Genomic DNA, 22,265 nt, shown 5'->3' with positions numbered 1-22,265 from the left:
GTACTTCGATCATAAGCTCTCTGGGGCAGGAGCCTCTTTTTATTCTGTCTTTGTACAGCACCTAGCACAGTGGGGGCCTGGGCCGTGACTCTGGCTTTTAGGTCCGACCACAATATAGACCTATGGGCAAGTTACCTCGTAATTGTACCTCGCAGGATTTTTTATTTAGATTTATATAACTGACAAGTGGTGTGGCTTAAAAACCCATGGCACAGATCTCTGTGCAGCAGCAGAATTGAGCAGAACCCACCGCCAGTCTGCCAGACCCTTTTCTCCAAAGCGTGTGGGAGACAGGAGCCCAGGCTAGATGGCTCTGATCCAGCGAGACAGGGAGCAGGTGTGATGCTGATTTAGATGTGCCCATGAGTCTGACCCAGGAGGACAGAGAGGGGACAGGAAGCCAGGGTAGATGGACCCATGGAGCTGATCCAGTCTGTCTGTCCCCCCACAGCTGAAACTCAACGGTTTTGTGCAATTTATTCTTGAGATTTTTTTTCTATGGCAACCCTTTATCCCTAGGTGGTTGCCAATGGCCAAAGAGATAAGATTTTGCTACAGGTTTCAAACCAAATGCGTAATTAGAAACCTAATTGCCCACCACAGATTGGACCCATGGGCCCATCTAGCCTGATATCCTGCTCCCCATCCCTGACCCGCCCAGATCAGACCCCCCCGGGCCCATTTAGCTTGGTATCCTGCCCTTTCCATGCCGCCCTGGATCAGGCCCATGGGCCCATCTAGTCCAATACACACCTCCTCCCTTCCACCCTGGATCAAACCCATGGGCCAGTCTCGTTTAGTATCCCACCCCCTCCCTGCTGCCCTGGATCAGACACATGGGCCCATCTAGATCACCTGCCCCCATCCCTGCTGCTCCAGATCAACCCTGTGGGCCCATCTAGGTTGGTATCCCACCTCCTCAGATCAGCCCCGTGTGCCCATCTAGCCTGGTATCCTGCCACCCCAAGTCAGACTGACAGTCCCCTCTAGGTTGCTGTCCCTTCTCCAACAGTGGCCAACACCAGCTGCTTCAGAGGAAGGGGACAATTCTGGAATAACCTGCCCCCCTTGGGCAGATTTCTTCCTAGCCCCCATCAGAGCCTGCACCCTCTTGCATGAGGGTTTATATCCCATGCAAAACTCCTGTCTGTTGAATATTTACTGCTATAACCATGGATCTTCTGGCCTTCTTAGAATTTTGCCAAGCTCTTGGCCCCAGAGCAGTGAATTCCACAGGCTAACTGTGCATTGCATCAAAATCTCTGCCTAAAGAAACACTGTATATCAGGGGTGGCCAGCCTGAGCCTGAGAAGGAGCCAGAACTTACCAATGTACATTGCCAAAGAGCCGCAGTAATCCGTCAGCAGCCTCGCATCAGCTCCCCTACCCTGCTCCCAGCGCCTCCCACCCACCACCAGCAGCCCCGGCGATCAGCTGTTTGGTGGTGTGCAGGAGGGTCGGGGGGCGGAGGGGGGGAGCGAGGGCACGGCAGGCTCAGGGAAAGGGGCGAAGTGGGGGCAGAGCCAGGGATTGAGCAGTGAGCACCCCCCCAGCACACTGGAAAGTAGCTCCAGCCCCGGAGTCGGTGCCTATACAAGGAGCCGAATAAGAACATAAGTGATAATATTAACTTCTGAAGAGCCGCATGTGGCTCCGGAGCCACAGGTTGGCCACCCCTGCTGTATATCTAAAAGCAACCTCAGTCAAATCCCCCCGCCCCCCATGTATATAGTATGTATAGGGTATCTGATTATACATATAATCGTGGGATGGGGATAGATTGTATAATATATAATCTGAGCAATCAGAGCCTGTATATAGATATAATCTATCCCCGGATTGTTCATATTTATATAACATAACATATTGGGGTAGGGGATAGATTATATACATGTGGTATCTGATTGCTGAGATCCCATATGTAAATAACAGCATGTCCCCTATAGATTATATATATAGAGAGAGAGCAATCATGTCCCTTCCCAGCCTTCATTTGATCGCTTTATGTCTGGTCAGTTTCACTCCCTTCCTTGACAGGCCCTTTTCCTGGCTCTTGTTTTTATTGGCGCCTTTCCCACAGCAGCAGGGAGGGGAGAGAAACCCCTTTCTAAAGGGTACATTTTTAACAGTGAGAGTAATTAACCATTGGAACAATTCAGCAGGGGTCGTGGTGGATTCCCCATCACTGACCATTTTAAAATCAAGGTTGGATGGTTTTTCTAAAAGATCTGCTCTAGGAATTCTTTTAGGGGAGTTCTATTGCCTGTGTTACGAAGGAGGCCAGACTAGACGATCACAATGATCCCTTCTGGAATCTATGAATCTATGTAGCACGGTTGGGAAACCACATAACCTAGCAATCTGATTCAGAGTTCCTCTGTGAAACCACTTCTGAAATTGACGAGGTTTCAAGTTGCTCATGACAGCCAGTAGGAATAACAATAACAGTAGCAACCTCAGATAAAAATCCTTGATTAACCTGACCTATTGCCCTCCCCAGAGCCCTTAATAAGAGGATGAGCCCTGCGTGCTGCAGCTGAGAACTTGACTTCTCTAGATTAGGGCTCTGATTTTGCCTCTGTGAAACAAACATTAGCCCCTAAAGATGCGCAGGATGCCGATTGAGAACACAGCCATCCTTCTACAGTGTGTAAAGAGTACTATACGAGAGTAAAGCCATTCCCCCATGTTAAAACAAATGCAGGGAAATCCACCCTGGGGGAAAGGGAAGGGGTAACCATCTGTAAGTAGGCTTAGCAGAAGTCAGGTTTTCTTTTTGTATAATTATGATGGATAAGATCCATGTTTATTTTAAAGCAGCTCTTTCGATTTTTATCAATTTAGATTTTCACAGTTGCGGGTAAAGTTATGGGGGGCGGGAACAATAATTATTTCACAGTAGACGCTGACATTCAAAAGGTTCAAGGTTTATGACCGTTCAAACACACATTGTCAGCATCACATGTCAAAAAAACTCTCAAGCAGCGTTTTTCTTACTTTGCCAATATGTAAATTTCGATGATTATTGAAGGCAATATTTTTTTGTCAGTTTGTGTGCGTACAGCGAAAGCGACATTTACAGATAAAAATCTGATTCCCATGAGCCTTGCTGTAAGTTTCTCCATTGGGAACAGACATTTGACAATGGGCCCTGCAATCTAGCAGACAAAGGTCTAACACAATCCAGTGGCTGGAAGTGGAAACTAGACACAGTCAGACTGGAAATAAGGCATAAGTGAGGGGAATTCACTGTTGGAACAGTTTACCAAGGGCTATGGTAGATTCTCCATCCCTGGCATTTTAAAATGAAGGTGGGATGTTATGGTAGCATAGCCTAGTGAGTAGAGCACTGGGCTGGGATTCAGGAGACCTGAGTGTTACTCCTGGCTCTGCCACTGGCTTGTTGGGTGACCCTGGGCAAGTCACTGTCTCCCACTGTGCTTGTTTTCCCCTTCTGTAAAATGGGGCTAGTGAGCCTGACTTCCTTTGTAAAGTGTTCTGGGATTTATGAGAGTGTGTGACTTCAGAGCTAGGGGTAATTATTGCACGCCCTTGTTCAAACAGGAGTGCTGTCTTGTGTCCTAGGCAATCCAGAGAGCAGGGGAACTGAACCCAAGAGTCCTGGCTCCCTGTTCTAGCCATTAGCCTCCACTCTGCTCCCAGAGCCCAGGGTAGAACCCAGGAGTCCTAACACCCATATCTTTCTGGTCCAGCCACCCACTGAGGTCCTTTGCAAGGTAACCTCCAGCTAACCTGTCTTCCTTTTCCCCCAGGATTCAGGATATCCTCCTGTGGGTGACGTACGGGACCCCCGGCCACGCAGGATATGGTCCAAGCACCGAGACCTGTCGCTCCCTGTTCCTAAGTTCAAGGTAAGCAGGGCGGGGTTTGCCTGGTCTCCGCTCCCCAGCATGGCAGCAAGCTCCCCGAGCCAGCCCCAGGGACGTTACTGCAGCGGCTACTAATCCTTCAGCTAGGCCATTCCCATCTGGATGTCTGCTGGGATCTAGCCACCTTCCAGAGCCTTTTGGCCACTGGGGGCTGCTGTGTAGGGAAGAGGGGTAGATGGGATTCTCCCCACATGGGCCTGCGTCGGAGCCAGCGCCCCCTAGAGGGGAAGGGCCCTGTGCCCCATTCCCATTCCTGAGCCAGCCAGTCCCCAACACGGGCTGGATGGGAACCAGCGTCTCCTAGAGGGGAAAGGCCCCGTTTCCCATTCCCCACCACTTGAGCCAGCCAGTCAGTCCCCTTGTCCTGGTGCTGGATCACAGCTGATGCCCCCTAGATGGGGAGGGGCCCATTCCCTGTCCCCAAGCCAGCTAGACCCCCACCCTGGTGCTGGATTGGAGCCAGCGCGCTGTAGAGGGGAAAGGCCCCAGGTCCCATTCCCCCTGCCTGGAGGGGGGGTGCTGATCTCTCCCCTCTGCCCGGTGGCAGCTGGACGAGTTCTACATCGGGCAGATCCCGCTGAAGGAGGTGACCTTCGCCCGGCTGAATGACAACATCAAGGAGCCCTTCCTGGCCGAGATGTGCAAGAAGTACGGGGAGATCGAGGAGATCGAGATTCTCTACAACCCCAAGAACCGCAAGCACCTGGGCCTGGCCAAGGTGCTGTTCACCAGCACGCGCGGAGCCAAGGAGACCGTCAAGAACCTGCATAACACCACAGTCATGGGCAACATCATCCACGCCCAGCTGGACATCAAAGGTACCGACCCCGCCTGAAGCCCTCCCCTCCCCTTGGGCCCCATGCTCCCCATTGCGGTTCATTGCCCCAGCCGGTGCAAATCACTGTCGCTCCTTCAAAGCCAATGGGAACTAAGACAATGTAGCAGTGTCGGGGGCTCAGCAGGGGGGGCTCTTCCCTCAGTGCCCCAGCTGGGGATCTAACAACTTTCTAAGCATCGTGGCCGAAATCTGTTAGGTCAAAGACCCCCCACGTGGCAGGGGTGGCTGCACTCGCAGAAGGGGGGAGGGCAGGGGACCCTTAGGTGCTGTTCGCAATGCAGAGCCTGCATCTGGTCTGACCTCCTGGATAACCCAGGCCCTGGGCTTCCTGCCTCCAGCCCACAGCTCTTGTCGGCTAGAGCATCTTGTCACCATCCAGTCACCTGGGAAGCATCCTCTGCAGGAGGTGGCTTGTATTTTAAATACTTCCTCCTTGGGGTCAGAGAGTGCTTCTCCTCTCCGACCCCTGGCATCTCCCCATTGGGGCTGGTTTTCTCTGCTGGGATCCTGGGGTAGCTGGCTCCTCTTTGTGTGACAACAGAGGGAAATCCCAAATCGGACCCTTGCACCGGTAGTGTGTCATCATTTCGGGCCAGAGGGCTGGTGGTCTGTGCCCATACACCCCTATACAGAGCCCAGAGGCTTTAGACTAAAGCAGCTCAGTCTTCAGGAAAGTTAATGGTGCTGTGGGGAGTGATCAAGGGGGCAGCCATAGGGTAGCAGAGATAAGACGGCCAGCAGGGTGACCCAGCTTAAGCCCCAGCTTCCTTCCGGGGGAAGCTGCTGGGACAAAGGATGGCTGGTTGCTCCCACCTTTCACTCATCCTTGTGTCATCCCCATTCCGTAAATGACCCCAGGTGTGCCAGGATTCTGTATCCACCTGGCTTCCTGTTCCCCTAAGAATCCCACTCTGTCTTTCCACCCTAGCTGAGCAGTTCTGTCAGCAGCCTGGAAAAACGGGGTGGGTGCCATGGAGTTATATTTGGTACCGCTGTTGCGCTCTGCCCCAGAAGCGGCTGCATCATGAATCGTCTGCTAGAATTACCAAGCCTGACCATGTTCTCTCAAATGTGCTCTCTCCCTGCCCCTGCAGGACAGCAGCGGATGAAGTACTATGAGCTGATCGTCAACGGCTCCTACACCCCTCAGACTGTTCCCACCGGGGGCAAATCTCTGAGTGAGAAATTCCCAGCGCCTGTGGCCCAGGCTGAGACGGTACAGGAGGCTGGCGGGGTGGGCTGGGAGCCAGGCTCTTACTCCACGTCTCAGATTCAGGCACCGACGTCCAGGTCTAGGAATGGGAATAAGTAGCCTGACTTGTCAGAGCTACAAATGTTCTCCAGCTGCCCAAGAGGTGGCTGCATCTCCGCTCCAGGCAAACCATCCCTGTGCAGCGTTGTGTGCAGCCGTTATCCTGCAGCACCGCCCCAGAGCTGGCTGCATCTCACCACTGGGTGAGCACTGTGCAGCTGTCCCTCAGATGCTCCTCCTCAGAGGTGGCTGCATCTGAGTACCTGGCAAGCCATCCCTGTGCAGTGCTGTGTGTGGCTGTTCCCCAGCTGCCCTGCCCCAGAGGTGGCTGCATCTCAGAGCCGGGCGAGCCGCCCCCATGCGGTGTCGCTGCGTGGCGATTCCCAGCTGCCCCGCCCCAGAGGTGGCTGCATCTCAGAGCCGGGCGAGCCGCCCCCATGCGGTGTCGCTGCGTGGCGATTCCCAGCTGCCCCGCCCCAGAGGTGGCTGCATCTCAGAGCCGGGCGAGCCGCCCCCATGCGGTGTCGCTGCGTGGCGATTCCCAGCTGCCCCGCCCCAGAGGTGGCTGCATCTCAGAGCCAGGCGAGCCGCCCCCATGCGGTGTCGCTGCGTGGCGATTCCCAGCTGCCCCGCCCCAGAGGTACCAGATGTCTTTAAACTTCTCTTCCTTCCTCTTGTAGTCAGAGTCCCGACGGCGCCAGTCCACCGACTCCTCCTACTCAGGCAGCACTGTGGGTTCGACGCCCGGCAATGGGACCCCTTGTTCTCAGGACACCCCATACTCCAGTGCTCGCCAGGATACCCCCTCGTTCTATGGTCAGTTTACCCCCCAGTCGTCCCAGGGGACCCCGCACACCCCCCGAGGAACGCCGTATTCCCAAGACTCGGCCTACTCCAGCAGGTACCTGCTCTGCACTCTCTGCTGGACCCGGGCACTGGCGCTCACGCCAGGCAGCTGGGCTGGAGCTGCGGCAGGGAGCAGGGTGGGCGCTTTCCCCGGCAGTCAGTTCTGGCCCCAGTGCCCCAGTGTGGCGCTAGGGGGCGCTGTGCTGCAGGGAGCAGGGCAGGGCCTCAGTAGGGGGCGCTATCCCCTGGCAGTCAGGGCTGGCCCCCGTGCGGCGCTCGGGGGCGCTGTGTTGTAGGGCAGGGTGCAGTCTTCCCGGCCCCAGTGCAGCGCTAGGGGGCTCTGTGCTGCGAGGCGGGGCCTCAGTAGGGGCCGCTCTCGCCTGGCAGCCAAGACTGGCCCCAGTTCGGCACTAGGGGGCGCTGGGATCAGCAGGGGGCGCTCTCACCTGGCAGTTTGGGCTGGCCCCAGTGCGGCGCTAGGGGGCGCTGTGCTGCGGTGCAGGGCCTCAGTAGATGCCACTCTCCCCTGGCAGGAAGGGCTGGCCCCAGTGCGGCGCTAGGGGGCGCTGTGCTGCAGGGAGCTGGGATCAGCAGGGGGCGCTCTCCCCTGGCAGTTTGGGCTGGCCCCAGCACGGCACTAGGGAGCGCTGTGCTGCAGGGAGCAGGGCAGGGCCTCAGTAAGGGGTGCTCTCCCCTGGCCCCGGTGCGGCGCTAGGGGGCGCTGTGCTGCGGGGCAGGGCCTCAGTAGATGCCGCTCTCCCCTGGCAGTAAGGGCTGGCCCCGGTGCGGCACTAGGGGGCGCTGTGCTGCGAGGCGGGGTCTCAGTAGATGCCGCTCTCCCCTGGCAGTAAGGGCTGGCCTCAGTATGTCAGTGCTGGATGAGCCAGCCCTGTGCGGCGTTGTGTGTGGCTGTGATCCAGCTGCCCCACCCCAGCAGTGGTTGCAGCTCAGCGCGAGCGGCGGTGGGTCTAACAGCTGTTCCTGCGGTGCCCGGATTTCACTGCCTGTGTCTCCCCCGCCCCCGTCTCCTAGGCAAGGCACGCCCAGCTACTCCAGCTATCACCCGGAGCCGACCTCCTACAAGTCCCGCAGGCATGAGAACAGCTACCCGGAGTCGTACTCCCGCCGGCACTACTCCTCCTCCTCCTCCTCCTCCTCTTCCTCCACGGCTGCCGCCGCCGCCGCCCCCTCCTCCTCCTCGCACTACCGCCCCAGCGACCCCCACTACTCGCCCTACAGCCAGCAGTTCGAGGGGGCAGGCGGGCGCTACCAGCGCCGCCACTCCTCCGAGGGACGCTCGTCCTCCCACCACTCCTCCTCTTCCTCCGCCCACCGCTCCCACCAAAGAGAGGACTCCAGTTACCACTCTCGGCACCGGGAGCGCCCCCAGCGGGACGATCCCACCCCTGCTCCCTCCTCCTCCTCCTCCTCCTCCTCCTCTTCCTCTTCTTCCTCCTCCTCCTCCTCCTCCTCTTCCTCCTCCTCCGCTTCCACCACGGCAGCTGCTTACCCCGTGGCTCCCGCCACGCCGGATGCGACGCTCTTCCAGAACAGCCACAGCTTTGGCCAGCAAGCGGAGCCCTTCGCAGCCCCCGGTGCCATCTACCCTCCCTACCCGGCCCCCCCCGAGCCCTTCCCGCTGCCCCCGGAGCCACACCCCTGTGACCAGGATTACCGGCTGCTGCCCACGGCCGAGACCTTCGCTGCCAACTCCCTGCCCCCCACGGAGTTTCTGGCTCAGGAAAGCAAGGAAGAGCCCAGCCCTGCGGCTGCCAGCACCGACGATCAGGCCCAATCGCCGGCCCCCCAGGCCTCGCCGGCCCGTTTGGGCTCCCCGGCGCCAGAGACCACCAATGAGAGCGTCCCGTTTGCCCAGCACAGCAGTCTGGACTCACGCATCGAGATGCTGCTGAAGGAGCAAAGATCCAAGTTCTCCTTCCTCAATTCAGACACGGAGGAAGAGGAGGAGGAAGGGGGCAAGGCGGGGGCCAAGGGGGCAGAACCGCATGGGCCCTGCACCCCGCCCCCACCCCTGCCCACCAGCTTTGAGGATGTGGTGCCAGCTCCGGACGCCGGGGTAGAGTCGCCCAAGGCCAACGGGCAGGACAGGGTGAGATGCTGCTCCTGGGGGCTGGGAGGTCAGGACTCCTGGGTTCTATCAGCAGTTGTGGGAGGGGAGGGGGATCCAGTGGATTAGAGCAGGGGGGCTGGGAGCCAGGACTTGTGGGGATGATGTGGGTTTGGAGAGGGAGGGGAAGGGTTGGGCTTGCTGGGGGAGGAGGGGGTGGGGGTGGGAGTGCTGGGGGTCAGGGTAGGGCGGGGCCTGTTGCTGGAACAGCGGGGGCGTGTCCTAACCCCGCCTCCTTCCCCAGGCCTCCCAGCAGTCATCGGGCGAGGACATGGAGATCTCGGAGGAGGAGGCGGAGGATGAGCCCGCGGGGTCGGCGCCGGCCGATCCACACTTCCCGGTGTTGCCTGCAGGCCTTGGCCACCTGCCGCTGGCTGTCTCGGCCTTCGCCCACCCGCCGGAGCCACCCTCTGCCTACCCACTGCAGCCCCTCATGTCAGTGTCCCTGCCCCACCTGACAGGCGAGGCCGACTACTCCCAGGCCCCGCCGCCCCACCACCTGCAGGCGCCGGGCCTCCCGGACTACGGGGCGCAGGCCGGCGCCGCGGGCACAGGACCTGGGGCGGCTGCTCCCCCCCACATCTATGACTTCGTTAACTCCCTGGAGCTGATGAACCGGCTGGGCAACCAGTGGGGTGGGATGCCCATGTCCTTCCAGATGCAGACCCAGATGCTGAGCCGGCTGCACCAGCTGCGCCAGGGCAAGGGGCAGTACGAAGAGCCCTTCCCCTACCACCAGGAGGCAGCGTTCGCCAGCCACCCGCTCTACGGGCACTACCTGCTGGATCAGGACAGCCGCCACTTCCCGAGAGACCAGCTTTTCCTGCAGCAGCCGGCCAGCACCGAGGAGCCCCCGCCCGGCTCGGAGCAGCCCCCGCCTCCACCGCCCCCCTCACAACCGCAGCGGCTGCTGGACTACCGGGCAGCGACGTGGGGCTACCAGGAGGAGGCGCCCTGCGACCCACATGCCTCCACTGTGGACAGCGTCCTGGCCACCCTGACGCAGGAGATGAAGAGCATCATGCAGCGTGACCTCAACCGCAAGATGGTGGAGAACGTGGCCTTCAGCACCTTCGACAAGTGGTGGGAGCGCAAGGAGCAGAAGGCCAAGGTGGGAGCGCGGGAGCCCCCCGCTGTTGGAGCTGTGGGGCCTCCCCCAACCTCCAGCCCCGATATCTGCCCCTCCCCACCAACCCTTTGGGACCCCCCCCCCCACCGCCAGCCTGCTGGTGTTGGAGGATTGTGCCCCTCCAACCCCGCAGCCATGGGCCCCTCCAGCCCTTTTAGCTCCCCCCCACTTCCCCATGTCCCCACCCCTCACTGCGGCAAGCCGCGGCTTGGCCCCGTTCCTGACTCAGGCCCTGGTGAAGGTGGGGGTGGGTTCCATGTGTCGGAGTTGGGGCTGGAAATCAGGATGTGCCTGGGTTCTGTTCCACCCTTGGGAGGGCAGTGGGGTCTGGTGGGTTAGAGCTGGGAGCCAGGACTCCTGGGTCCTCTCCCCAGTTCTGGGAGGGCAGTGGGGTCTGGTGGGTTAGAGCTGGGAGTGAGAGTTGGGAGCCAGGACTCCTGGGTTCCCTCCCCAGTTCTGGGAGGGCAGTGGGGTCTGGTGGGTTAGAGCTGGGAGTGAGTTGGGAGCCAGGACTCCTGGGTTCCCTTCCCAGTTCTGGGAGGGCAGTGGGGTCTGGTGGGTTAGAGCTGGGAGTGAGAGTTGGGAGTCAGGACTCCTGGGTCCTCTCCCCAGTTCTGGGAGGGCAGTGGGGTCTAGTGGGTTAGAGCGGGGGGGGGCTGGAAGCCAGGACTCCTGGGTTCAGTGTGCGCTCCCCCAGCCTGTGCCGTTCCCAAGGCAGAACTCAGCCCCCCACCCCCGACACGGGGCCTTGTCACGGTGGCTCTCGGCAGAGTTACTCATAGGGTGTCCTGCCTTCAGCCCTTCCAGAACGCGGCCAAGCAGCAGGCCAAGGAGGAGGAAAAGGAGAAAACCAAACTCAAAGATCCGGCCCTGCTGTCCTTGGTCGACTGGGCCAAGAGCGGCGGCACCGTGAGCCTCGAGGGCTTCAGCTTCGGAACCGGCCTCCGTGGGGCGCTCAGGCTCCCGTCCTTCAAGGTGAATGCACCTGGACTGCCTGGGAATGGACGTGGGCCTTTCCCCTTTGGGGGGCGCCGGCTCCGCTACGGTCCCAGGGCGTGGGACTGGCTGGCTCAGGGGGGCGGGGAATGGACATGGGGCCTTTCCCCTTTGGGGGGCGCCGGCTCCGCTACGGTCCCAGGGCGTGGGACTGGCTGGCTCAGGGGGGCGGGGAATGGACATGGGGCCTTTCCCCTTTGGGGGGCGCCGGCTCCGCTACGGTCCCAGGGCGTGGGACTGGCTGGCTCAGGGGGGCGGGGAATGGACATGGGCCTTTCCCCTTTGGGGGGCGCCGGCTCCGCTACGGTCCCAGGGCGTGGGACTGGCTGGCTCAGGGGGGCGTGGGGAATGGACGTGGGGCCTTTCCCCTTTGGGGGGCGCCGGCTCCGCTACGGTCCCAGGGCGTGGGACTGGCTGGCTCAGGGGCGTGGGGAATGGACATGGGGCCTTTCCCCTTTGGGGGACGCCGGCTCCGCTCCGGTCCCAGGGCGTGGGTCTGGCTGGCTCAGGGGGGCGGGGAATGGACATGGGGCCTTTCCCCTTTGGGGGACGCTGGCTCCTCTCCGGTCCCAGGGCGTGGGACTGGCTGGCTCAGGGGGGCGGGGAATGGACATGGGGCCTTTCCCCTTTGGGGGACGCCGGCTCCGCTCCGGTCCCAGGGCGTGGGACTGGCTGGCTCAGGGGGGCGGGGAATGGACATGGGGCCTTTCCCCTTTGGGGGACGCTGGCTCCTCTCCGGTCCCAGGGTGTGGGACTGGCTGGCTCGGGGGGGCAGCGGATGTCCATGGGGCCTTTCCCCTTTGGGGGACGCCGGCTCCTCTCCGGTCCCAGGGTGTGGGACTGGCTGGCTCGGGGGGGCGGGGAATGGACATGGGGCCTTTCCCCTTTGGGGGACGCCGGCTCCGCTCCGGTCCCAGGGTGTGGGACTGGCTGGCTCAGGGGGGCGTGGGGAATGGACATGGGGCCTTTCCCCTTTGGGGGACGCTGGCTCTGCTCCGGTCCCAGGGCGTGGAACTGGCTGGCTCGGGGGGGCGGGGAATGGACATGGGGCCTTTCCCCTTTGGGGGACGCCGGCTCCGCTCCGGTCCCAGGGTGTGGGACTGGCTGGCTCAGGGGGGCGGGGAATGGACGTGGGCCTTTCCCCTTTGGGGGACGCTGGCTCTGCTCCGGTCCCAGGGCAGGGAACTGGCTGGCTCAGGGGGGCGGGAAATGGACATGGGGCCTTTCCCCTTTGGGGGACGCTGGCTCCGCTCCGGTCCCAGGGCGTGGGACTGGCTGGCTCGGGGGGGCGGGGAATGGACATGGGGCCTTTCCCCTTTGGGGGACGCAGGCTCCTCTCCGGTCCCAGGGCGTGGGACTGGCTGGCTCGGGGGGGCGGGGAATGGACATGGGGCCTTTCCCCTTTGGGGGACGCCGGCTCCGCTCCGGTCCCAGGGCATGGGACTGGCTGGCTCAGGGGGCCTGGGAATGGACATGGGGCCTTTCCCCTTTGGGGGACGCCGGCTCCGCTCCGGTCCCAGGGCGTGGGACTGGCTGGCTCGGGGGGGCGGGGAATGGACATGGGGCCTTTCCCCTTTGGGGGACGCTGGCTCTGCTCCGGTCCCAGGGCGTGGGACTGGCTGGCTCAGGGGCGTGGGGAATGGACATGGGGCCTTTCCCCTTTGGGGGACGCCGGCTCCGCTCCGGTCCCAGGGCGTGGGACTGGCTGGCTCGGGGGGGCGGGGAATGGACATGGGGCCTTTCCCCTTTGGGGGACGCTGGCTCCGCTCCGGTCCCAGGGTGTGGGACTGGCTGGCTCAGGGGGGCGGGGAATGGACATGGGCCTTTCCCCTTTGGGGGACGCTGGCTCTGCTCCGGTCCCAGGGCGTGGGACTGGCTGGCTCGGGGGGGCGGGGAATGGACATGGGGCCTTTCCCCTTTGGGGGACGCTGGCTCCTCTCCGGTCCCAGGGCAGGGAACTGGCTGGCTCGGGGGCGTGGGGAATGGACATGGGGCCTTTCCCCTTTGGGGGACGCCGGCTCCGCTCCGGTCCCAGGGCGTGGGACTGGCTGGCTCAGGGGGGCGGGGAATGGACATGGGGCCTTTCCCCTTTGGGGGACGCTGGCTCCTCTCCGGTCCCAGGGCGTGGGACTGGCTGGCTCAGGGGGACGGGGAATGGACATGGGGCCTTTCCCCTTTGGGGGACGCTGGCTCCTCTCCGGTCCCAGGGCAGGGAACTGGCTGGCTCGGGGGGGCGGGGAATGGACATGGGGCCTTTCCCCTTTGGGGGACGCTGGCTCCTCTCCGGTCCCAGGGCAGGGAACTGGCTGGCTCGGGGGGGCGGGGAATGGACATGGGGCCTTTCCCCTTTGGGGGACGCTGGCTCCTCTCCGGTCCCAGGGTGTGGGACTGGCTGGCTCAGGGGCGTGGGGAATGGACATGGGGCCTTTCCCCTTTGGGGGACGCCGGCTCTCATCTGGCCCCAGGGCATGGGACTGGCTGGCTCGGGGGGGCGGGGAATGGACATGGGGCCTTTCCCCTTTGGGGGACGCTGGCTCTGCTCCGGTCTCAGGGCAGGGAACTGGCTGGCTCGGGGGGGGACGGGGAATGGACGTGGGGCCTTTCCCCTTTGGAGAACACGGCTCTTAGCCTGTCAACTCCCCAAGCTGCTCCTATCCCTGGCAGCCACTGTGCTCTTTGCAGGTGAAAAGGAAAGAGCCTTCTGAGATCTCGGAGAGCAGTGAAGAGGCGCGACCCCGGCCTTCCACTCCCGCAGAGGAGGAGGAGGATGGTGAGCAGTGTCAGCGGGGCTGGGAGTTCAATCCCGGCCCTGGGAGGGGAGTGGCGGTTTTGTGGGTGAGAGCGGGGAGGCTGGGAACCAGGACTCCTGGGTTCTGTCCCCCTCTGGAACGGGAGTGGGGTCTGGTGGGTTAGAGCAGGGGGGCTTTGAGCCAGGACTCCTGGGATCTCTCCCTGGCTCTGGGAGGGCAGTGGGGGCTGGTGGGTTAGAGCAGGGGGGGCTGGGAGCCAGGACTCCTGGGTTCTCTCCCCGGCTCTGGGAGGGGAGTGGGGGCTGGTGGGTTAGAGCAGGGGGGGCTGGGAACCAGGACTCCTGGGTTCTGTCCCCCTCTGGAACGGGAGTGGGGTCTGGTGGGTTAGAGCAGGGGGGCTTTGAGCCAGGACTCCTGGGATCTCTCCCTGGCTCTGGGAGGGCAGTGGGGGCTGGTGGGTTAGAGCAGGGGGGGCTGGGAGCCAGGACTCCTGGGTTCTCTCCCCGGCTCTGGGAGGGGAGTGGGGGGTGGTGGGTTAGAGCAGGGGGGGCTGGGAGCCAGGACTCCTGGGATCTCTCCCCGGCTCTGGGAGGGGAGTGGGGGCTGGTGGATTGGAGAAATAGTGGGGGGAGTGGGGGGCGCAGCCTGGCTGGCAGCCAAGACTCCTGGTTTCATCTCCCTGTGTAAATCCCTCCCTTGCCCCTCACAGACAAGGAGGCGGCTCAAGGCCCAAAGGGATCCAAGCGGGAGGAAGAGTGGATCAAGGGGCCGGGCAAGCGCCGGAAGCTCTTCTGCCTGGACAGCGAAGGGGAAGAGACCTCTGAAGAGTCGTCCTCGGAGAAGGTGAGAGCAGCCAGCACTTCTAGCCCATCGCCAGCAGTCTGGTCCCCGGCAGAGGGGGAGGCACCCTGTCAGGGCCCATCCGCTGTGCATGCAATCCCTTCCCTCTCTGCCTGCCTCAGTTTCCCCTCCCCATTTGAAGACTTCATCTCCCAGGTAAGTTGAGGGTGGTTTGCCTGGGGATCAGGGAGAGCCCGGAAAGGTAGAAGATTCTCCCAGCCTTTCCAGACCCCAAGAGTTCTCTCCATGTACCCTATTTCATCCTGTCAAGGAGGAGGACGAGCAAGAGGACGAGGAGGAGGAAGAGGAGGATGCAGCGCACAGCGACAAGGAAGAGGAATCAGAAGGTAAAAGAACTGGGATGTTCCCCATCGTTGCCACCAGGGGGCGCTGTGCTGCAGGGAGCACGGTGGGGGCTCAGCAGGGGCGCTCTCCGCTGGCAGGCAGGGCTGGCGCTGTGGCACTAGGGGGCGCTGTGCTGCAGGGAGCACGGTGGGGGCTCGGCAGGGGGCGCTCTCCGCTGGCAGGCAGGGCTGGCTCTGTGGCACTAGGGGGCGCTGTGCTGCAGGCTGTTGGGTGTGGGTTCGGCAGGGGGCGCTCAACCCTGGCAGTCAGTGCTGGCCCCGGTGCCCAGTATTACCAGCACATAAAGAGCGGCAGGTGAGGCAGAAACCAGGCCTCTGACGTTGGATGGTTATCAAAAGTCCTGGCTCCCCTTCAGCAAGAGTCAGAGCATGAACCCCGGTGTTCTGGCCAGATCCCCTTACTGTGCTCTGGCTCCCTCCGTCCCCTCTGTGCATCCAGCCCAGTGCAGGAGTCTCCATCGCCTCCCCCCGAAAGACTGCATGTTTGTGTGGGGCTGTTACCCAGCTGCCCCTCGACACTGGGCGAGCCGTTCCCAGGTGGTATCACTGTTCCTCAGCTGCCCCACCCCAGAGCTGGCTGCGTCACAGTGCCAGGCAAGCCATCCCTGTGCAGAGTCATTGTGCGGCTGTTCCCAGCTGCCCCGCCCCAGAGGTAGCTGCATCTCAGCAATAGCTTGCTAGACAGTGGGGACTGAGCTGCCCTTGCTTTGCCTAGAAGCAGCAGAGAGCGAGGACTCCTCTGTATACTCCCTCTACGAGGAATCGGACGAGGACAGCGACAGCGCTTCGGACTCTGAGAGCAGCTCGTCCTCTTCCTCCTCCTCCTCGGACGAAGCTGAGAGCGTGGAGGGGACGGCTGAGGACACCATGGACGAGTCCACCATGGACAGCTGCCCCGTGGAGCCAGCAGGGAAGGAGAGCAAAGTAGAGTCCTTGGCGGGCACGGAACTGGAGAAGGTCAAAGAGGCCACGCTAGGTACGTAGCCAATTACGTCCATCACCTCAGGAAGGGCAGGATCGTCCCCAGCCGTCTGCTCCCTGGCAGAGCTGGAGATGCCCCATCTGGGCCCATCTTGCCCGTTCCCACCCGGGGCAGGATTGTCCCCAACCGTCTGCTCCCTGGCAGAGCTGGAGATGCCCCATCTGGGCCCATCTCGCCCGTGCCCACCCGGGGCAGGATCGTCCCCAGCCGTCTGCTCCCTGGCAGAGCTGGAGATGCCCCATCTGGGCCCATCTCGCCCGTTCCCACCCGGGGCAGGATCGTCCCCAGCCGTCTGCTCCCTGGCAGAGCTGGAGATGCCCCATCTGGGCCCATCTCGCCCGTGCCCACCCGGGGCAGGATCGTCCCCAGCCGCCTGCTCCCTGGCAGAGCTGGAGATGCCCCATCTGGGCCCATCTCACCCGTGCCCACCCGGGGCAGGATCGTCCCCAACCGTCTGCTCCCTGGCAGAGCTGGAGATGCCCCATCTGGGCCCATCTCACCCGTGCCCACCCGGGGCAGGATCATCCCCAGCCATCTGCTCCCTGGCAGAGCTGGAGATGCCCCATCTAGCAGGAGCGGAGGGTTGTTGGAGGTCGGGGATCTCGTGCCATGTGTCAGGGCCCAAGGGCAGCGGGATGGGGGCGAGCTGACAAAGGCTCTTCTGGCTGAGGCCTGTGGTGGGGGGCAGTGAAGGGGCCGCAGTAGGGGCCAGGCCAGGAGGCAGTGAGGGGCCCTGGGTTCCGTCTTGGTGTGTGGTTGGGGGTCTCTAACCCCCTGTGATCTCCCTCCTCACAGAGCCCACAGCGGAGCAGAAAGCCGCCCCCCAAGAGGCGCGTGAGGCTGAGCTGGCTCCCCGCCCCTCCTCGCCCATCCCCCTCCTGCCGCCTCCCAAGAAGCGCCGGAAAACAGTCTCCTTCTCAGCCCCCGGCGAGGAGGAGGGGGCCAAGACGGGGGCAGAGAAGGTGGCCGAAGCAGCCCCGTCCCCCCTTCCCCTTCCGCCCCCGCCCCCTGCCGAGGAGCTAGCGCCTCCTGCAGTAGTGCCTGTGGAACCTGCCTCGCCGATGCCCCAAGTGCCCTTAGCGCAGGACACCCCCCGCCCTGCCACGCCGCCCCCTGCCCCCAAGCCTCCCGTCAGTGGGGGGCGTAAGCGGGAGCCCCCCAAAGCCAGCCAAAGAACCATCAGCAACCTGCCGGCCGACCACGCCTCACTGGTGAAGTGCTGGGCCGAGGAGCCGCCCGCCGGCAGCGGACGCCGTCGCTCCCGTTCCCGCTCCTCAGAGCCCCCACGGTCCCTAGCCAGCGGGGAGGCCGAGCGGCTGCGGCTCCGGGAGCAGCTGGGTGCCTCGTCCCTCCTGGAGCTGGCAAACCAGCCCGAGGCGGGCGGCGTGGACCTAGCCGTGCTGGCAGACATCGCCCTGAAGATGCCCATTGGCCGCGCCAAAGAGGAGGCCGAGGATTCGGAGGGCACGGAGACGTCAGATGAGGCGGAAGAGCAGTCGCCCCCCCGAGCCCTGCCTGCACCCCGAGATAACAGCATCCTCCTGGAGCACAACTATGCCATGGCGGTGAGAGCGGCGCCGCCAGCTCCCCGGAGAGCAGCCAAGGCCGAGGAGGAGGCCCCGGGCCCAGCTGAGCTGCTGCGGGTGGATCTCTTTGGCGGGCACGTCGGGGAGGTGCTGGAGGCGCCGGAGGAGGTGGTGGCGGAGGCCAGCGAGGCCAAGGCTGAGCCAGAGGTGGGCGCCCTCCTGGCACTGGCGGGAGAGGAGCGGGCCAGGAGGAAGCGACACCGAGACAAGGAGGAGGCACCGGACTCCCCGGCCTCGGAGCCCTGCCCCTCAGAGAGCGAGGAGGAGGAGGAGGAGAGCGAGGACGCCGACGCCGGCGAGACGCGCCGGCGGACGCTGCGCTCCCATTCGCACAAGCCCTGGCCCCAGCCCCTCCCCTCCTTTGAGACCCGCAGCGAGTTCGAGCAGATGACCATCCTCTACGACATCTGGAACTCGGGCCTGGACGTGGAGGACATGCACTACCTGAAACTCACCTACGAGCGCCTGCTGCAGGAGGACAACAGCACCGACTGGCTCAACGACACCCACTGGGTGCACCACACCAATATCCTTGCTGTGGAGCCTCGGGGGGTATTGGCTCCCATCCCACCCCAGGTGGGGTCAGGGGGGCTGGCAACGGGACATGGGACCTTTCCCCCCTAGGGGGGTGCTGGGTCCCATCCCGTCCGGGACGGGGCTGGCTAGTTCAGAGGTGGGGAAGGTGAGAGGGGGCCTTTCCCCTGTAGGGGGCGCTGGCTCCAATCTGGCCCCAGAAGTTTAGTAGTCAGCTGAATGGCTGGTGTCCTATAGAACATGAGATTATGGGATCTGTACCCCGTGGCCTGCGTGGTGGGCATCCCTGTCTGCCCCTGTTGGCACAGCCTGACGCAAGTGTGCCCCCGGCTGCCACCCTAGAGAGGCTGAAAGGCCCACGGATCCTGTCCCCTGGAGGGGATGAGGGGTCTGGGCACGTTGGTCTCTCCCAGCCGTCCTTTTCCTTAGCCCCTGCCTCCACTCACCAACATCGCCAACCCCAAGCGGAAGCGGAAGTCGTCGGACCTGCGGGAGCACCAGACTGGCTGTGCCCGCAGCGAAGGCTACTACCCCATCAGCAAAAAGGAGAAGGACAAATATCTCGATGTGTGTCCCGTGACGGCGCAGGAGCTGGAGGTGATGGACACCCAGGTATCAGGAGCGTCTCCGGCAGCCTGAGCCCCTGGCAGAGATGGAGATGCCCCGGGGGGCCCATCTCACCATCCCCCCCGGGGCAGGATTGTCCCTGACTGCCTGTTCCCCGGCAGAAATGGTGATGCCCCAGTCGGGCCCATCTCATGTGTCCCCACCCAGGGCACGTCATCCCCAACAGCCTGTTCCCCTGGCAGAGGTGGAGATGCCCCAGCCGGGCCCATCTTGCCTGTCCCCACCCAGGGCTGAATCATCCTAAACCGCCTGTCCCCCTTGCAGACATGGAGAGGGGGTGGGGGCATTTCAGTGGTCGGTGACGTGACCCCTTTTGGGGGACAGATGCTCTAACCCCCCCTCCTGCCGTCTCCCAGGGCACCAACCGCATCCTGTCGGAGCGGAGGTCGGAGCAGCGGCGCCTGCTCAGCGCCATCGGCTCCTCCGCCATCCTGGACAGTGACTTGCTGAAGCTCAATCAGCTCAAGGTGCGTGCTCAGCGCTGCGGCTCCTCGGTGTGGCACGTGCGGCAGGACCAGCTTCCCTGGCTACAGAAGGGCAGAGAATGTCCTGGGAGGCACTAGGACAGGGGTTCTCAAACTGGGGGTCGGGACCCCTCGGGGTCACGAGGTTATTACCGGGGGGGGTGTCACGAGCTGCCAGCCTCCACCCCAAACCCAGCTTTGCCTCCAGCATTTATAATGGTGTTAAATATATAAAAAGGGTTTTTAATTTATATGGGGGGTCGCACTCAGAGACTTGCTGTGGGAAAGGGGTCACCAGTACAAAAGTTTGAGAGCTGCTCCACTAGGGGGCGCTGTGCTGCAGGCTGCGGGGCAGGAGCTCGGGGCAGGGGCACGGCTGCCCCCTAAGGCCAGTGTGTCCCGGTCACACCAGCACTGTAACCCGCCTGTGCCCCCTCACTCCAGTTCCGTAAGAAGAAGCTGCGGTTTGGCCGGAGCCGTATCCACGAGTGGGGCCTGTTCGCCATGGAGCCGATCGCTGCGGATGAGATGGTGATTGAGTATGTGGGGCAGAACATCCGGCAGGTGAGTCCGGGGGTGCGGCAGTGGCACTGCCCCAGTGATGCCAGGCTGTGTGTGTGTGTGGGGGGGGGGAATTGACAAGGGTCAGTCCCCCAGTTGCCTGACCCCACAGGTGGCTGCGTCTCAGCACTGGGTGAGCCATCTGTGTGCCGTGTCGCTGTGCGGCTGGTCTCCAGCTGCCCCGCCCCAGAGCTGGCTGCAGTTCAGCGTCAGGCAGGCCGTTGGGGTGCAGCTGTTCCCGCGGGGCAGTGTCTCGGTGTCTTCACCGCTCTCCCCCTGCCCGCAGGTGGTGGCCGACATGCGGGAGAAGCGCTACGTGCAGGAGGGCATCGGCAGCAGCTACCTGTTCCGTGTCGACCACGACACCATCATCGACGCCACCAAGTGCGGCAACCTGGCCCGCTTCATCAACCACTGCTGCACGGTGAGGGGGCGGGGCTGCTGGCTTCTCGCCCGGGTGGGGGGCGCCCGTGGGCTCAGGGAGGGGGCGGGGCTGCTGGCTTCTCGCCTGGGTGGGGGGCGCCTGGGGGCTCAGGGAGGGGGCGGGGCTGCTGGCTTCTCGCCTGGGTGGGGGGCGCCTGGGGGTCAGGGAGGGGGCGGGGCTGCTGGCTTCTCACCCGGGTGGGGGGCGCCTGTGGGTCAGGGAGGGGGACAGAGCTGCTGGCTTCTCACCCGGGGGGGGCGCCTGTGGGCTCAGGGAGGGGGACAGTACTGCTGGCTTCTCACCCGGGGGGGCGCCTGTGGCTCAGGGAGGGGGACAGAGCTCCTGGCTTCTCACCCGGGGGGGCGCCCGTGGCTCAGGGAGGGGCCTCAGCACCGATTGCGTTGGGGGGAGGGCATCTGTGCTACAGGCTGTTCCTCATCCCCTCCCTCTACAGCAGGGGTCCCCAACCCCTGGTCCGCGGCCCGGCCTCTTACAAACCGGGCCACGAACCGACCCAGTGGACCTCCCGCAGGCGTGCCTGCGGGAGGTCTACCCGAGCCGCGGGACGAGCGCTCCCTCCGCAGTCATGCCTGCAGGAGGTCCGCTGCTCCCGGGGCTCCGGTGGACCTCCTGCAGGCATGACTGCGGACGGTTCGCTGGTCGCGCGGCTCAGCTGGACCGCCCGCAGGCACGCCTGCGGGAGGTCCACCGGCTCCGGTTGAGCTGCCGCAGGCGTCCCTGCGGGCGGTCCAGCTGAGCCGCGGGACGAGCGCTCCCTCTGCCGGTCCCTGGTCCTGAAAAGGTTGGGGACCCCTGCTCTACAGCCAGGCCCGGCTCAGGTGGCTTCATGAGCGTCTGTGTACACGGCGCCCTGGGTGGGGGTCGGAGCCACTGGGCCGGGCTGCTCTGTCCCTGGATCTGTTCATCCATCCACCCGTCCCTCCCTCCCAGCTCTGTGTCCGTCTGTCCCTCCGTCTCGGTCCGTCGCTCTGTCAGCCTGGGCCACCCAGCTTATATGGCCCCGCGTTCCAGCCGGGGGAGCCACGGCCCGGAGAGGTGCAGCGACTCTGCGTTCACACGGAGTCCGTGGCAGAGTCTCCTGGGTCCCCCCCCCCGTCGCTTGTGTACCTATGAGAGCGGGGCAGGAGAGCGCTGCGGGTGGGCTCTCCACAGCCCCCCGGGAGGGCCCATCCAACGGGGGGGGTGGATACCGTGGCTGTCGCTCACCCCACTCCCTGTATCCCTCAGCCCAACTGCTATGCCAAAGTGATCACCATCGAGGCTCAGAAGAAGATCGTCATCTATTCCAAGCAGCCCATCGGCGTCAACGAGGAGATCACCTACGACTACAAGTTCCCCATCGAGGAGAACAAGATTCCCTGCCTGTGCGGCACAGAGAACTGCCGCGGCACCCTGAACTGAGACCGTATTTATTGTGTTCCCTGCCCCTCCTTCGGCGCCTGGTCACGGGGCCCACGGCCAGTCGTTCTCTGCCGGGATCCGCCCTCCGCCCGGGGAAGCCAGGTCCGGATTCAGGTTGCCTTTAGGGACCCCGCCCCCATGCAGACTGGCTCCAGAGCCAGCCTTGACGACGTTTTGGCATGAGCTGAGTTGGAAGCAGCTTTGCCCAGGCAAGACTCGTTCCTTCCCCACCCACGACTCCCAGCATGCAGCTCTGCTTCAGCCCGGGGGGGCTTGACACAAATCCCCAGGATGCTTTGGGGGCAGCGGAGCAGAGTGCATGCTGGGAGTGGAGTTGCCCTCTTTCCACCACAGTTGGGAGTTTTGCTTTGCATTTATATTCCCTGCCTCTGAAGAGGAATTCGGTTCCTTGCGTGCAGGAGCCCTCCCTTCTCCCCTGTCCTCCTGCTTGATGGACACCTGTCGCCACCCGGTTGTCAGGGGAAGGGAGCTGAGCATGGTGGGAAATGCCTTGGGCTTGCCATTGCTGTGACCATAGTACGCAAGCAGCGGAAAGCGCCGGCAATGTCTCTAACCACCCAAGGGGTCGGAGTCCAAAGCATTAGAGCCTGAAGCAGACTCTCCCTGTCCC

At 63.2% G+C, this 22,265-nt stretch overlaps 1 protein-coding gene across 5 annotated transcripts in view; it reads left to right on the top strand.

Moving 5' to 3' along the window:
- Positions 1-21,923, top strand: part of LOC123369592 (histone-lysine N-methyltransferase SETD1A-like) — a 33,853-nt gene extending 11,930 nt beyond the window's left edge. For 4 of the 5 annotated variants that reach the window (XM_045015340.1, XM_045015342.1, XM_045015339.1 and 1 more), the window contains exons 4-20: positions 3,774-3,872; positions 4,438-4,708; positions 5,823-5,944; positions 6,661-6,881; positions 7,859-8,936; positions 9,199-10,065; positions 10,882-11,058; positions 13,762-13,849; positions 14,539-14,672; positions 14,941-15,016; positions 15,750-16,010; positions 16,812-18,128; positions 18,579-18,748; positions 19,120-19,230; positions 19,672-19,791; positions 20,075-20,212; positions 21,461-21,923. In XM_045015340.1, coding sequence (XP_044871275.1) covers positions 3,774-3,872; positions 4,438-4,708; positions 5,823-5,944; positions 6,661-6,881; positions 7,859-8,936; positions 9,199-10,065; positions 10,882-11,058; positions 13,762-13,849; positions 14,539-14,672; positions 14,941-15,016; positions 15,750-16,010; positions 16,812-18,128; positions 18,579-18,748; positions 19,120-19,230; positions 19,672-19,791; positions 20,075-20,212; positions 21,461-21,634 — 5,424 coding nt within the window. In that variant the 3' untranslated portion in view covers positions 21,635-21,923. The remainder of the gene's footprint in view (positions 1-3,773; positions 3,873-4,437; positions 4,709-5,822; positions 5,945-6,660; positions 6,882-7,858; positions 8,937-9,198; positions 10,066-10,881; positions 11,059-13,761; positions 13,850-14,538; positions 14,673-14,940; positions 15,017-15,749; positions 16,011-16,811; positions 18,129-18,578; positions 18,749-19,119; positions 19,231-19,671; positions 19,792-20,074; positions 20,213-21,460) is intronic. The other variant, XM_045015343.1, reaches the window with a different exon arrangement.
- Positions 21,924-22,265: the final 342 nt, after the last annotated feature.

This window comes from Mauremys mutica, chromosome 4 (genome assembly GCF_020497125.1).
Source record: "Mauremys mutica isolate MM-2020 ecotype Southern chromosome 4, ASM2049712v1, whole genome shotgun sequence".
Lineage (NCBI taxonomy): Eukaryota > Metazoa > Chordata > Testudines > Geoemydidae > Mauremys > Mauremys mutica.
The sequence above is the reverse complement of the archived record's forward strand: the minus strand, read 5'-3'. Positions and strand labels throughout refer to the sequence as shown.